The 16,607-nt window shown below is 44.5% G+C and overlaps 1 protein-coding gene across 1 annotated transcript; it reads left to right on the top strand.

Moving 5' to 3' along the window:
* The first annotated feature begins 2,190 nt into the window (after window positions 1-2,190).
* Window positions 2,191-6,398, top strand: LOC142396299 (ileal sodium/bile acid cotransporter-like). The gene is made up of 6 exons (XM_075478855.1): window positions 2,191-2,588; window positions 2,772-2,890; window positions 2,979-3,067; window positions 3,195-3,370; window positions 3,578-3,735; window positions 6,217-6,398. Exons 1-6 carry the CDS (start codon window positions 2,191-2,193, stop codon window positions 6,396-6,398), a joined length of 1,122 nt encoding a protein of 373 aa, XP_075334970.1.
* The last annotated feature ends 10,209 nt before the right edge of the window (window positions 6,399-16,607 follow it).

Here is a 16,607-nt window from a genome sequence, read left to right as displayed (position 1 = left end):
CTATATTTGGCCATTAATTTATTAATTATCTTAAAAGCTATATAACAATTTAAATGATAGTCTTAAGTTGTTACAATTGTTTAAAATATTACCGTGATCAATGAATGTTCGGGGAGGTTCATCTCCATCTGCGCTTTTCGAAGTTCACTTCGCCGTAGCCAGCTGTGGGAAAAGGCAGCGTTGACAGCTCGGCAAACTGCAAACGTGCGGTCTGTATTCGCCCTCTGTTGCGTCAGGGAGTTGTTGATGGCAAAGTTTAAGTTGTGGCCAAAGCAGCTCAGCCATGGCCATTTCAACTGCCGGATGGCAGCGACGATGTTCGCCCCATTGTCAGTAGTGATGCAGGCGATCTTTTTCTCCTCTATGTCCCACTCCATCATTGTGCTCCGCAGAGCATCCTCTAAATTGTCCGCCGAGTGCATCTCTGGCATGAAGCTGGTCTGTAGGCATTTGGACTGCATTCTCCACTCTTGGTTTATGTAATGTGCCGTCACGGACATGTATGGCATCATGTTGCAGCTGGACCACATGTCAGTTGTCAAGGCCACATATTCTATCTGACACAGCTCGGTTGCGATGCCACTTCTCACCTCATTGAAGAGATTGGGTACAGCCGTATTAGAGAAATATTTGCGGCCTGGCAACTCGTACTGCCTGTCAAAGGTGTGTAGCATGGCCTTGAAAGTGGGCTTCTCGACCGTGTTGAACGATACCATTTCTTTGGCCAGGTAGTGAGTTACAACACCTGTCAGCTCCTTCCACCGGTCAGTTTTATATTTGGTGCTTTTCGCAAACATCCCAGATATGGTCGGTTGCGTTTTTTTGGCAAGCCCTGAGCGCACGGACACGTTGATCGTTGCATATTCTTCAGGATGGTGAACACGCAGGTGATCGCGTTGATTTGTTGTCTGTCCATCTTTGGCACGGACCACAGATGCGCAAATCTTACAGACACATTTATTTAAATCTTTTGGCAGCCCACGCTCATCTAGTTCAAAACCAAAGAAATTCCAAATAGGCGAAGTGGTGACCTTCTTTCCAACCAACTCCTGCGTCATGGTAGGTTGCCAGCTGTTGAAATGAAATGTGCCTCTCTAACGGAATAAAACGGATGCTTTTAACCGTTAAAATTCAAACGGAATGGAACGGCAGCTTTTTATAAAGCGCAGCGCGCCAAAGCGCAAGAGTGCATTAGTAAGACAAAATATATAGTTTTAAATGTATTACCATTAAATTGCCGTTGTTAGTAGATTATTATTATATATTATATATTTTATGCTGGCCTAAATATTTATTTATTGTTACAATTAAGTAGGTTAAATAAGTAGGCTATCTATGGGATAGTGACATTCTGGCACGGGCCATTCAAACGCAATGGAAGGATGTTTTTTTCCCCCTTACAGCTATAGCCTGGGAAGTCTGTGTAGAATCATCACCATGTAGCTTATATACTACTGTTTTATTATTATTATTTGATCATAATTTTATTATTATTATTAGATCATGAGTAGTAGCCACCCATGAGATATCATGACCCTAAAAACCAAAAAGACACATCCCATAGGGCAAATGCTGAGTGCAAAATAAGTGAATGAGGTTCTCACTACTTTTACCTTTTGTTCCATTTGATCAGTATTTTGTTGGATAAATTGATAAAAGACAATTGCTTCTACTTTTATAGAAAATACTTTTTCTCAGGATTAATTTTATCTTTTTTTTCCCTACAATCACTGTCTCTGTTTTATATTTAAAAAGAGGTCAAAAGGGGATAATTCTTAAAGGAACTAGTCATTGAGACATGCAAGCATCTTTCCCCCTTGTTGTCATTGTAGGATGATAACACAGCATGTCATAGCTGTAAAGTTTTAATAGCCAAGGGGCTATAAAAGTTAAAGCCACAGAGCAATCACTTTTTGTGTTCAGTATGATTTTCTTTTTATGTGCATGCACCTCTGAACACTGACCCCATAAAACATAAAGTATTGGTTAATATTTTATTTTATTTTTGATCTGATTTTCCCTCCCAATTTTATTAGACCGAAGCAGTGCAGGCATAAAGAGCAGTGAGCAGTGAGCTTCCTGTCACTGTTATCATCATCACAGAGGCGAAGACACACTGGAGTAGTTAGGTGGAATCTCAGGTCCTGTGGAAACTTTCCTCCATTTTTTCCCTCCTTTGCCTTGTCCACAATGTCCGCTCTGAGGGCGACAGCCATGGTTCCTTCTACCTGTGATCCTGCTGCTGCAGTCTGTTCAGGAGCAAACTGCATTGTCCCTCCCAGTGACTTCAATGCTGTTCTGAGCCTGGTGATGAGCATATCGGTCACAGTAATGCTTGCTCTGGTCATGTTTGCCATGGGTTGCACTGTGGAAGCCAAAAGGCTGTGGGGCCACATCAGGAGGCCCTGGGGCATCATCATTGGATTCATCTGCCAGTTTGGCATCATGCCCTTCACAGCTTTTGCCCTGTCACTTGCCTTTGGGGTGCTGCCTGTGCAGGCCATAGTCATCATCATTATGGGCTGCTGTCCTGGAGGTTCAAGCTCAAACATCATCTGCTTCTGGCTGGATGGAGACATGGACCTGAGGTAAGCCATGGGGCTGGAAACCCATTCAATATCAATGGTCCACTGTTGCCAGGAGAGGATTTCCCGTTAAAGCTTCTGTATATGTTTCTTCTTAAATTGGTTTAATTTCACTATGATCTAGTTTCCTCTTCAGGATCAAAACAGTATTTTCTCCTTGTGATTGTTATATTCTCCACTCTGCAGCATCAGTATGACGGCCTGTTCCTCTATCTTGGCCTTGGGGATGATGCCTCTCTGTCTATTCGTTTACACCAGCGTATGGACTTCCGGTGATGCCATTCAGATTCCATACGACAGCATTGGTAACTAAACAGCTACAGCATCTGCAGATGTAATATTGATGGAATGTCAATAAGATTTAGTCTGATATTTAAGCTGTGTGTTTTTCAGGTATCACGCTTGCAGGCCTTCTTATCCCCATTGCTGTGGGAATGTATGTCAAGCGCAGATGGCCCAACAAGGCAAAAATTATCCTCAAGGTAGAAATGGTCAACATATTTTTTGCAAAATCGTACAAAGGGAGTTCTTGTGATGTTTACATTTAGCATTAGAATAAGAAATGAAAAGTCCTGGACAGGGTTTTAATAAATTATGACTGCTTTGCAGGTGGGGTCCATTGTTGGCTTTTTTCTCATTATCGTCCTAGCTGTGATTGGAGGAGTCCTCTACCAATCTTCCTGGGTCATTTCTCCCTCCTTGTGGATAATTGGAGTTATCTACCCCGTTATTGGATATAGCCTGGGGTTCCTCATGGCCCGCTTTGTGGGTCAGCCTTGGGACAAGTGGGTGGACAGTTTTGAAGTGATGCTGGCATATCATGAGTCTTGGGCTTTCCCTAAATATTGATCAATTTATCATGTTTGTTTGCTTGTTTTAGCTACTGCCAAGTACAGTTTAAAACAGTTTTCATCATAATTCTAAAAAGAAACCATGAAATGATTGTTACAAGTTTTATGAAGTGGTTCTTCATTGTCCCTTCCTTCGTTCAGATGTCGAACCATTGCGCTGGAGACGGGCATGCAGAACTCCCAGTTGTGCAGCACCATTGTCCAGCTGTCCTTCAGCCCAGAGGAACTAGAAATCATGTTTAGCTTCCCCCTTATCTACAGCATCTTCCAGCTTGCAGTCGTGCTCATTGCTGTTGGAGGTAAGGGTTTGACAGGCACAGGTGCTGGCAGTTAATGATTGAGCTGTTTGTTTAGCCGTGTTAAGTCAGCAAATTGAACCCTATGGTTTGCCCCTCGATAGCTGAATTTATCAGAGGCACTGACCCCAGCAGGGTTCTGGGTTGTCTCTCCTCTAAGATCCAGGGGTCACAAGGTCAGACGCGATTTTGGTGGTGAAGTCATTTTAGCTGTCACATATCAAATTCCTCATGTTCTGTCTCTTTGAATTTGTGTATATGTAACTGTAAGGAAGTGATAATACAAGCAGCAAAAGCTGTTTTCGAGGCTACACAATAAGATGGTCAAACATTGGGCCTCTTGCAACAACCATTCGTACAAACAGACTTGCTCTTAAGTCGTGTGTACGAGTGATTTTACGCCTTCACCAATTTTTTCGTATTTTAAGTTTCTTTCAGGTATGAACAGAATTTACGAGTGATCCAGACCTGTTGTAGTAGTTTCGTAAAATAGTCCGCTGTTATTCCAATCAAGTTTGCTTGACTAATGGATTGTATATTTAATTACTTTGAAGAAAACAAACCACAACGAGATCCTTCCCCAAGTGGAGGAGTTCAAGTATCTCGGGGTCTTGTTCACGAGTGAGGGACGAATGGAGCAGGAGGTTGACAGACGGATCGGTGCGGCGTCTGCAGTGATGCGGGCTCTGCACCGGCCCGTCGTGGTGAAGAAGGAGCTGAGCCAGAAGGCGAAGCTCTCGATTTACCGGTCAATCTATGTTCCTACCCTCACCTATGGTCACGAGCTGTGGGTAGTGACCGAAAGAACGAGATCGCGAATACAAGCGGCCGAAATGAGTTTCCTCCGCAGGGTGTCTGGGCTCTCCCTTAGAGATAGGGTGAGAAGCTCGGTCATCCGGGAGGGGCTCGGAGTAGAACCGCTGCTCCTCCGCATCGAGAGGAGTCAGATGAGGTGGCTCGGGCATCTGGTTAGGATGCCTCCTGGACGCCTCCCTGGTGAGGTGTTCCGGGCCCGTCCCACTGGGAGGAGGCCCCGGGGAAGACCCAGGACACGTTGGAGAGACTATGTCTCTCGGCTGGCCTGGGAACGCCTCGGGGTCCCCCCAGAAGAGCTGGAGGAAGTGGCCGGGGACAGGGACGTCTGGGTCTCTTTGCTCAAGCTGCTGCCCCCGCGACCCGATCCCCGGACCAGCGGAAGATAATGGATGGATGGATGGATGAATAAATATATACATTATACCCCATAATGATGCTGACATTATTCTGTTTGACTTAAATTATGCACTAATTGAAGGTTAATTTGACTCTGTATATAACAAGGTCAATGGGAAGCATAACCAGTGGCTGACTTGCTACTTTTGGATGCCTTAGCACGCCAGGCTCTTGGAAGAGAACGTGTGCTCCGAGACTGTGTAGATATTAATTTGGAGACAGACGAATGGCTGACATTGCGATTTAGATTGCCAAGGACTGTGCTGCTGCAAATATGCAGCTTGCTTGAGCCACAACTCCAGAGAGAAACACGCCGATCAAACCCAATTCCACCACACATCCAGGTCCTCACCACCCTTGGATTTTTGGCCACTGGAACCTTTCAGAGGGAGACTGGAGACAGATCGGGGGTGTCCCAGTCCTCTGTGAGTCGTGCGCTCCCCTTGGTCATCAAAGCTCTCATCAGTTTATCACCCATGGTACATCAGATTCCCATACACCGCTGTCCAACAAGTACAAATTAATAGGGACTTTGGCTGGACTGCCAAACATAATTTGAGCAATAGACTGCACATATATACGCATCAAAGCACCCGTGAGTTGTGGAGCGCACTGAGCTGAAGGCCAGGTGGGTGTGTCTCCATACAGTGGGGGGCAAACTGCTCTATAGCCCAGAGAAGGCATGCCAGATTATTCTGATTATTCAGATTATTCTGGCATGCTGCGTTTTGCACAATATTGCCGTGAACGGGGGTCTCCCACTACCTGAATCAGCCCAGGTACACAACATGCCAGAAGACCCCCCATATTAACCGCCCCATCAAAGAGCCATCATGATGAGGCAACAACTGATCGCACGGCTTTAGTTGCAGTCATCGAGCATCTGGCCATGGCAAGACGAAAGTTGTTCTTTTTGCGCCTTGATGCCATTCTCATGACTCAACACTTGCTGGCACAGGAGAGAGGAAGCACAGCCTTATATGGTATCATTTTAGGCGTGGAGTATGCAGATTTACTATCCTCGTTTACTATCAAATTTACTATAAAATTTACTATCAAATTTACTAACCACTTAAATACGCACGAGTGGCATTCATCATTTACGCAGGTCGTTTACACACTTTTCCGAAGTTAAGAACGTTTGTTGAATCTGACGTGGCGTGTTCGTACGAGACCTTCGTACGAAAAAAGTGAGATAAATTTAGAATAAAGATACGAAAATGTTCTTGCATGAGGTCCATTGTTTCTGAATCTATGTGTTTTCCTCTCCAGGCTACCAAGTATATAAAAAGCGTTTCGGCCAAGGCTTGGGTGATGCAGACACTGAGGCCCCGTCCTCGGAAGCTGTCGACGGTGACACAACAAAAAAGTACGGCCTGGAAAATCGTGCCTTTGAGTCTGCTGAGAATGACAAAAGTGATGTGAAAGGCACCTACAAGAATATAGAGCTGTAAGAACCCAACTCTGCTAATCAGACTCTGGACTGGTATTCTGAACTCCCACAGCCACAAAGCTCCTGGGGACAGCAGCCTGACTCAACTGTGAACACCACACACCACTCTGCTGGCTAAAAGTGTGTGATACTGAGCCAGCTGTATTCTGTCAGGTGGAAAAGGGTTGAAAAAAACTGGAGATGTCTTCTAGAATACGGCCAACAGTTAAATTCAGGGGGGCAGTGAGCATCATATCATATTGTTTTATGCTGAATTGTACAAGGCCTTCCATTCATCTAATTTATTCATATGTAAATATTTTAAACGACATAATTCCTACTTTAATGTCAGTGTTGAGCTTCAGTGATCAAAGTTTGTTTGATAAAATGTTGTTAAAGGCTGTTTGTGTGGATTTTCTGTCAGATATTTGTGTGGCAATGTGAAGCTGGATACAGCTACAGTGATTTTGTGCTTTCCATAATTTAGCTGATGAGCACTTTTCTAAACAAAGTCACTCCAGAGGATTTCAAAGTACAACATAGAGTTAAAACAGGTGTGCAGGCTGAACTACTCTTTGTTTGGAACAAAAGCTGTCTCAAAGTCAAAACTGAAGAACTTTACTTGGGCCATGTCCCACCTCTGGTAAAATGTGATGCACATCCATTCATAACTTTTTAAATTACGTTCTACAAACAGAAAAACTAAATAAACCAAGTTTGATAGGGATGTCATGTGAAGCTTCAAGAGAGGCCGAAGTAAGAGAGTTAGAAGTTAGAGGTCTTACACCACTGGGGGACTTATCCTATGTCATAAGTAAGCTAGAAGTCTTCCCAACCGAAGTAACAAAGGTTTACAGTTATCTCTGTGTATTTTAATACACATTCTGACCCTTTTATTCCACTGTATTGTAACATATGCACTGTGATATATTAAGGAGATGTTTCATAAAGGAGTCATTGCACTTCTACTAATTTTCCGTCAGCCTGTTTAAATTTTTCGTTTCTTCTTATGGCTTTACAGAAATATCCTTCATACTGACGTATATTGTACTGAAGTATATTGTACTACTATAGAAGTCTGATTTCTGACAGCTGTTCCGAGAACAAGCTGGGACCCAATAGGATTCCTGTATTAGTTAGTAAAAGAAGGAATCAAAAACAGTCAGCCTGCTGGGTGAATCTATCTAATCTGTTAACGGTACCACGTACAACTCAGATTACAACAGAGACCAGTGTAAACTCCACAAAGCTAGCCTTACTTAATATTAGATCTCTGTCCAATAAGTCCCTGTTCCTTAATGTCTTCATAATATCACACAATTTAGATTTTCTTTTTCTGACAGAAACATGGTTAACAGAGAGCACAAGTGCTACTGTTCTTAATGAAGCGGCCCCCCCAAACTTTAGTTTTATGGATAAATGCCGAAATGGGAAGAAAGGTGGGGGGGGCGGCCTTATTTAAAGATACATTCCAGTGTAAAGAGATCTCATTTGGTGAATTCACTTCTTTTGAATATCTTAGTTTTATTTTAAAGGGTGTTCCTAAAATCCTGTTCTTAATCATTTACAGATCTCCAGGATACTGTGCAAGTTTTATTGATGATTTTTCTGAATTATTGTCTGTTATTTCGACTGATTTTAACCATTTTATCTTGACCGGGGATTTTAACATTATATTGTATTTGTATTTGTTTATTTATTTCAAGACAGAATTTAAAAAATAAATTTAAAATATATATATATATTTATAAATAACAGTCACTTATGCCCACTGGGCATAGAAAACAACAAATGATAAATTAAACAACAGAATACCAGCTTGAAAAGGAGTGGGATGAAGACAAGCTTATTTACTCCACCCCCATCCAATCCGCAATAGTTTACATGTTTTCAATTCCACTATACTCCGTAGTCAACTGCATCAACAGTATTCATAAGTTTACATATAATATACATCACTGCAACACATAGCCATTACCTACACCTATTATATATCACACATACATACTATACACACGTGATCACCCCATCGGTCATCATCACCATCCCCCATACTCATCATTATTTACCAATTATTATCCTCAAAAAGCAAAACAAAAATAATAATGGTACCTGCGAACACCAAGTAACAGTCAAACGCCCCTGTCTTCATTCCCATACCGTGACAAAATCATTTCCTTGTATTTTGTTTTGAATTGATAAATATTTGGACACTGTTTGTACTCTAACCCCAGTCGATTCCACAGTTTAACGCCACATACAGACACACACATACTTTTCCTTGTGGTTCGTACTTTCCGGACATAAAAGTTACCACACCCCCTCAAATTATAACCCCTTTCTTTCTGTGTGAAAATCTTCTGAATATTACTAGGTAAAATACTTTTATAAGCTTTGAATAGAAGTTGCGCATTAGAAGTCAACTAAATCTGAAAATTTTAGCAGCTTAGACTGCAAAAATAAGGTATTTGTGTGATCAATATATCCTACCTTATATATAATTCGTATTGCACGTTTTTGGAGTATAACAAGGGGTTGTAGTGAACTTTTGTAGTTATTACCCCAGACTTCTATACAGTATGTTAAATAGGGCAAAACTAATGAACAATACAATAAATATAATGCATTATATTCTAGGAAATATCTAACTTTATACATTATTGCTACACTTTTGGAAACTTTACGTTGTATATGTCCGATATGAGTTTTCCAGCTTAGTTTACTGTCAATAATTATCCCTAAGAACTTATATTCTGACACTTTATCTATAACAAAACCGTCTATATTTATTACTAAATCTGAATTTTCTTTATAGTTTCCGAACAACATACTTTTTGTTTTATCTAAATTTAGGGATAATTTGTTGATGTCCATCCAAGTTTTTAACTTGATTAGTTCATCATTTACTTTATTTATAAGCTCACTATAGTTATCACTGGAACAGAATATGTTAGTGTCATCTGCAAATAATAATAATTTTAATATATTTGATACATTAAATATGTCATTTATTTAAAGATTAAATAACTTGGGGCCCAATACAGATCCCTGAGGGACCCCGCAAGCAATGCCCAAATACTCCGATTGGAACTCCCCCATCTTCACATACTGTTGTCTCTCCATGAAATAGCTTTGAATCCAGTTCAAAGTCACTCCCCTTATACCATATTTATCAAGTTTTTTTTAAATAATATTGAATGATTAAGGGTATCAAAGGCTTTTTTTAAGTCAATAAATATTCCAACTGCGTATTTTCTACTATCGACAGTGTTGGTAATCTCTTCCACTGCTTCAAGTAAAGCCATTGAAGTTGACCTTCCTGACCTGAACCCATACTGACTTTCATTTATTATATTATATTTATCTATAAATGATTCTAATCTATTATTGAAGAGCTTTTCTAAAATTTTGGAAAATTGAGGGACAGAGGGACAGAGAGACAGGTCTATAGTTTGTGAAGATGTGTGTGTTCCCATTTTTGTGTAGTGGTATTACTTTTGCAATTTTCATTTTATTGGGAAATGTCCCTGTTTGAAATGATAAGTTACATATGTAAATTAAGGGTTTTAAGATACTTTTTATTGTCCTTTTAACTAAAGTCATATCTATATCATAACAATCAGTCGATGTTTTATTTTTACATTAGTTAACAATATCTATTATTTCTGCCTCACTTACTCCAGAGAGAAACATTGTGCTAGGGTTTATTTCTATCAATGATTCACTGTGATCACTACTGCACTCAGGAATTTTCGCTGCCAAATCTGGTCCAACATTTACAAAAAAAGTATTGAAACTATTAACCATTTCATTCATATTATAATTATCATTGTTATTTACGGTAAAATAATCTGGATAAGAATTATTTTTTGTATTACCTTTAATTACAGTATTTAGTATCCCCCAAACTTTTTTAATATTATTTTTATTTTTATTTAGTAGATCTGTATAGTATAATTTCTTACTAGTTCTTATTATATTAGTCAATTTATTTTTATATATTTTATATCTCTGTTCAGATTCTTTAGTCCTTAGCCTAATAAATTGTCTGTATAAAGTATTTTTCTTTTTGCAAGCATTTTGTAAACCATTTGTTAACCATGGACATATTACAACAGTATTATTTTTACTAAGTTGTCGAATCGGACAGTTTTTGTTATATAGAGAACAAAAAATTCCTAAAACGTTATTGAAAGCACAGTCCACATCCTTCTCTCTGTATACAGACTTCCAGTCCTGTTCTATTAAGTCACAATTAAGTGCATCTAATGCTTCTTCAGTTCTTACTCGTTTAAATATAGATTTTTGGGGTATTTTATGATAGTTACAATTATAGTCGTACAGTGTGAAGACCGGTAGATGATCAGTTATATCACATATCATTAGACCACTAACATTTATGGACTCTATATTATTTGTAAAGATGTTGTCTATGAGCGTTGCACTGTGTGATGTAACTCTACTGGGTCTTGTTATAGTTGGGAACAAACTCATACTGTACATCCTATTAATAAATTCCTCCGTTGTTTTATGTTTATTTGGATTGATCAAGTCAATGTTGTAGTCTCCACAGATGAAGATTTTTTTATTACCTATTACCGAAAACATTTTTTCCACCCAGTCTGTAAATATGTCCAAACTCGAACCCGGTGACCTATATAAACAACTTATTATTATATTTTTCTTATTTCCATTATAAATTTCTATTGATATACATTCTAACACATCATTTATTGTCAATGTCATCTTTTCTATTACTTTAAATTTAAGATAATTATGGACATATATAGCAACTCCTCCACCTATTTTGTTTGTTCTATTTACATAGGTCAAATTATAACCATCTAACTCAAAATCAATACCTTTATCTTCATTAAACCATGTTTCAGAAATTGCTATGATACTAAATGGCTGCCCAAACTGCTGTAAATATTCTTTGATAGAGTTGAAGTTTGTATACATGCTTCTACTATTAAAATGAATAATTGAAAATGTCCCTTCTGATTTAACAGAGTTATTATAATCATCTTCAGTATAGTAGTTGCAATCAATCGTGTTAGATGATAAAAACAAGTTATTATCAGGGTCTAGTTCATCTTCCAAATCTGATCTCTTATGTTCAGTGTACTCAAACGGTTTCAGTTCCAAGTGCTCATAGTTCCGGATACTTTGCTGTATCCCTAAATGTTGTGAATATGAAAGCGCGTGAGAAGTGTCAATATCGTAGTATATTTAGTAGTTCATCATCAACATACCTCTGTGAATTAAATGTCCTGCTGTTGTTTTGGTGCGCCGCTGCGCGGATAAACAACCAGCTTATTGTAACGTAAGTATGCATTGTCCCCTCTCCCCCTCGCTGCTCTCATCTCCGGTAGTAGCTCTTTTCTCTTTCTTCTTACAGCATCAGTAAAGTCCTCGTTAACGTAAATGTTGGATCCTTTGAGAGCTTTTGTGCGCTGTAGTATGGCATCTCTGTCCTTGCAGCGTAAAAGTTTAACCACTATGGGTCTCGGTCTGTCACCTCCTCCATGTCTCCCAGTGCGGTGCGCTCTCTCTACTTCCACCGTCGGTTGCATCTGTAGCTTTTCCGTCAAAACTTTTTCAACTTTCTGCTCGGTCTCAGTCCAAGTTTCTCCTGGTGACTCCACTACCCCGTCAAATACTAGATTATTTCGTCTACTCTGTCCCTCCAGGTACTCCATCTTGTCTGTGATGGTGAGCAAACTGTCACAGACTTTGGAGATATCCGCCTGCATCATGTCATCTCGCTCGGTCTGTTTAACATTTGCAGCTTTCAAGTTGTCAACTTCTCTTTGTGTGAACTGCAAGCTCACCTTAATTTCCTGTAAATCCTTCGTTACTGTATCCAGTCTTGTGTTCGACGAGTCCACCAAAATCTTCACAAAGCCTTGGAAGTTGTGTTGTTGTTGTTTCAGCAGTGCCATAAACATTTCCTTTTGTTGTTGCATTAGCTCGTTTAATTGGCTAAGTGGCACATACTCGTCATCTGGCTTTATATCCATTTTTGCTACCTTAGGAGCCATTTTAGCTTCAGTTCTATTTCATCCTTACTGACCGCCAGAGGCGGTGCTTTCAAGCACTGAATGATACATCTTGCGAATGCGCAGGTCGAGTGTTTATACCAACAACGTCACTCGTGACCCCCTGCTGACCCCGGAGAGCCTATATACTTCCGGCAATATCAGCAGGTCAGTCCTTTTCATCTTCTCGCTGCGCAAGGTAAGTTACTGCGTCTGCATATGAGACAAATTCTAAAACCAATTTTTACTTCATCGTTCGCTGCTGGTGGTCTCGCGACGTTCCGTCGAGGCTGCGAGCTGCTCGCCCTTCAGAGACCGCAACGAACTGCCGAGAGGTATGTAACCTTTTTTCTTTCCCTCGGCTGATGAAGTTTACTGTCAGCTGTTACAAGCGCCGGTCTAGGTAGCATGCTCGCTCCTTCTCCCGGTGCTGTGCGCTGCACGTGAGTAACAGTCTGTTTATAGTTGCATTGTTGGTGAAGGCTACATTGCTAGCCCTCTCCCGGCATCTGTAACCTGCCTATGTTAAGCGGCCAACTCGGTTGTGCCGGTTCTTTGATTTTGTTGCTGCTATTGTTCTGCCCCTCTCCTGGTGTAAGGCGGCGTTTGCGCCCCCCGCTCCCAGCACAGGTGGCCTATAGTGGTTGTCGGTGAAGGCTCCGTCCATGGCTCCCCCTCCCAGCATCCATCTATAGCTAAAATAGAACTTGCACTAGCCCCTCTCCTGGTGTATGGCGGCGTTTGCGCCCCCCGCTCCCAGCACAGGTGGCCTATAGTGGTTGTCAGTGAAGGCACCGTGTGCGGCTCCCGCTCCCGGCATCCAACTATAGACAGTGTATGAATACAGCAATAGCCCCTCTCCTGGTGTAAGGCGGCGTGTGCGCCCCCCGCTCCCAGCACAGGTGGCCTATAGTGGTTGTCAGTGAAGGCACCGTGTGCGGCTCCCGCTCCCGGCATCCGACTATAGACAGTGTATGATTACAGCAATTGCCCCTCTCCTGGTGCACGGCGGCGTGTGCGCCCCCCGCTCCCAGAACAGGCGGCCTATAGTTGATTGTTGGCGAAGGCACCGTTTACGGCTCCCTCTCCCAGCATTCATCTATGAGTACAGGATTTTCTTTTGTATGAAAATCTATAAGTAAAGAATTTTCTTTTGAAAAAAAAAAAAAAAAAAACCTTCACTTGCCCCTCTCCAAGGGGCCTATAGTTGATTGTTGGCGAAGGCACCGTTTACGGCTCCCTCTCCCAGCATTCATCTATGAGTACAGGATTTTCTTTTGTATGAAAATCTATAAGTAGAGAATTTTCTTTGAAAAAAAAAAAAAATCATAACTTGCCCCTCTCCACGGGGCCTATAGTTGTTTGTTGGCGAAGGCACCGTTTACGGCTCCCTCTCCCAGCATTCATCTATAACTAAGAAGAAGACATATATGAATAAGAATTCATAAATACGTACTATCGTCAAATACACTGTGTCTGTGTATATATATATATATATATATAGAGCTAGAGGTGGTCCCGACATGGATCACAACCACTCCTGCTCGGCCTGTATGGCTCCTCTACAGCTTGAGGATGGCCATGATCTGTGTCCTTCGTGCCTCGGCCTCGGACATCTGAGGCAGGGTCTCTCAGACGAGTCCTGCATGAATTGTGGCATTTTGCCTCATGCTGTCAGGGCTGCAAGGCTGGCCGAGGTAGAGCGCCTGTTGGGCCCTCCCTTGTCTCCTCAGTTGACCCCTGACCAGCGGCTGGCCCCGTCTCGGTCTACCCGACCACGGCGTCGGCCTGCTGATACTGCAGGCCCCACCTCCGGGAAGAGGGCCAAGGGGTCCGGGCTTACTTCTAGAGTGGATCAGCTGACAGCGGAGCTTGACAGCATGAAGTCCCTCCTCCTGGCTCTCCAGCCCCAGGCTGGAGCAACCCTGCCAGGTGCCCTTGTTCCTCCAGCGGCCTCCTTCGGGCCGGAGGAGGATGCGTTTTCCATAGCAGCTTCAGCTACTATGTTTCAGGACTACGCTCCGGACGTGCTCCTGGGAGACGAAGCCTCCCGTCCTTCTGCAGCGGGCTCCCTTTCTTCAGCCCGTGGCTCTGCGGGTGGTAGTGAGGACGGCTCTGTGGGAGCCGCCATCCGTACGGCTCTAGCCAGGCTACAGCTGGACGTGCCGCAGGCTCAGCCAGCTTCGGCCAGTGCCTTTTTCAGGCGCTCCTCAACCCCCGCTGAACTAACTGTACCTCCATCAGAGGAGTATCTGAGGGAATTACAGAAGTTCTGGAGGGACCCTAGGGCCCCTGCCCGTCCGACAGCTGATGCTCGGACCCTGGCAGCCATGCAGGACGCCTCCAAGTTCGGCCTGGACCGCATGCCAGCGGTTGAGCCCACTATAGCCGCCCTGATCGTCTCACCCAATGAGGCTCTGAGACAGGAGGCGAGGTGTCCTCGCCCCCAGTGCCGGGTTACGGATGAATTGCTGTCGAAGCCCTATGGGGCGGCAGCACGTATGGCTCGCATGGGTAATTCCATGTCCCACCTGCTGCTCGCCCTGTCGTCATCCCTGCAGGAGACTGAGCTGGACACTTCTTTCCACGGTATTACTGACGCCTCTCTACAGGCCTTTGCACTGATGTCCAGGGAGTTGGGACGAGTAATGGCTACTCTCGTACAGGCTCGCCGCCAGGTTTGGTTGGCGCAGTCCCCTCTCTCGGAGGCCTGCAGGAGAACCCTCCGCAGCGTTCCGGTGGAACCGGGGGAGCTGTTTGGTTCCGCGGCTCTGGAAGCCCTCGAGCGCACGGTCCAAGCTGGGAAGACCCGACAGCAGCTGTCTGAGCTTCACAGAAGCGCGCCGCCGCCTGGCAACCCTAGGGGTCGTCCAGCTGCCCCGCAGCGCGGCACCCACTCACGGGCCAGGGGCCTCCTTCGGCCCCAGTACTCACGCCCACAGCCTGCTCAGCGGCAGGCGCAGCCCTTTCGGGCACCTGAGCGACTGCCCCCTGGGCGTCCTCAGGTCTCACGTACCGACCGTCGTGCCCCTGGAGCCTCTAGAGGTCGGGGGGCCCGACGCTGAGGCCACGGGGCCGACCGTCAGCGTTTTTTCCCAGCAGCAGCTCAGCTACTGGGCTGCTTCCACCAGGGACCCGTGGGTTCTTTCCACCTTGACCCACGGGTACGAACTTCAGTTCCGACGTCGGCCCCCAATCCATGGCCGAGTCAGGATGACTGTCATCCGCGACCCGGCGAAAGCCCGAGCCCTCGCCCAGGGGCTGTACGCCCTCCTGGGCAAGGGTGCCATCGAACCGGTAGACCCCCAGGTGCACCCCGGGGGGTTCTACTCGACTTACTTTCTGGTAGCAAAGAAAGATGGCGGATTCCGACCTATCCTCGACCTCAGGAACCTCAACAGGTTCCTGAAGGTCTTGAGGTTCCATATGTTGACCACTGCAGAGGTTCTGCGTACGGTCTCCAGAGGGGAGTGGTTTACCTCCATAGACCTGGAGGATGCCTACTTTCACGTTCCTGTGGCGCCACACCATCGGCAGTTTCTGCGATTCGCCTTTCAGGGGCGTCATTTCCAGTTCAGGGTGCTCCCGTTTGGTCTCTCCCTCTCCCCACGGGTGTTCACCAGGTGTGTGACGGCAGCCCTCTCGCGCCTACAGTCGCGGGGCATGAAGATCTTGCCGTATCTGGACGACTGGCTCGTCTGTGCGCCGTCCCAGTCTCAGGCGGCCCTCGACACGACGTGCCTTCTTTCCCATGTGGCCCGTTTGGGCCTCAGGGTGAATTTTACAAAGAGTGGCCTTGTCCCATCACAGAGCACAGTTTTTCTTGGGGTGACCCTCAATGCGGTCACCATGATGGCCTGCCCGTCGCCGCGGCGGGTGGACGACATCCTCCGCCACCTCCTCCCGTTTCGGGAAGGCAGGCGGTTCCACTACGTGGAGTTCCTACGCGTCCTGGGGAAACTGACAGCTGCGGCTGCTGTGGTCCCCTTAGGATTGCTGTCGCTGCGTCCCCTCCAGAGGTGGTTGCACAGCTTTCACCTGGACGCCAAGAGACACCGGCACAGGAGGCTCGCGGTGTCCCACCGTTGCCTTCTTGCCCTGGCCCCGTGGAAGAAGCGCTCGTTTCTCCTCCAGGGCATGCCCGTCGCGAGGCAGTCACGACGGACGCCTCCCTCTCGGGGTGGGGCGCC

This window comes from Odontesthes bonariensis, chromosome 12 (assembly GCF_027942865.1).
Source record: "Odontesthes bonariensis isolate fOdoBon6 chromosome 12, fOdoBon6.hap1, whole genome shotgun sequence".
Lineage (NCBI taxonomy): Eukaryota > Metazoa > Chordata > Actinopteri > Atheriniformes > Atherinopsidae > Odontesthes > Odontesthes bonariensis.
Note: the sequence above shows the minus strand (reverse complement) of the source record. Positions and strands in the feature narration are given on the sequence as shown.

Coding starts and splice junctions, on each gene's coding strand:
- LOC142396299 (XM_075478855.1), top strand. CDS start 2,191: ATGTCCGCTCTGAGGGCGACAGCCATGGTTCCTTCTACCTGTGATCCT. Junction 2,589..2,771: donor GATGGAGACATGGACCTGAG/GTAAGCCATGGG, acceptor TCCACTCTGCAG/CATCAGTATGACGGCCTGTT. Junction 3,371..3,577: donor GTGGGTCAGCCTTGGGACAA/GTGGGTGGACAG, acceptor TCCTTCGTTCAG/ATGTCGAACCATTGCGCTGG.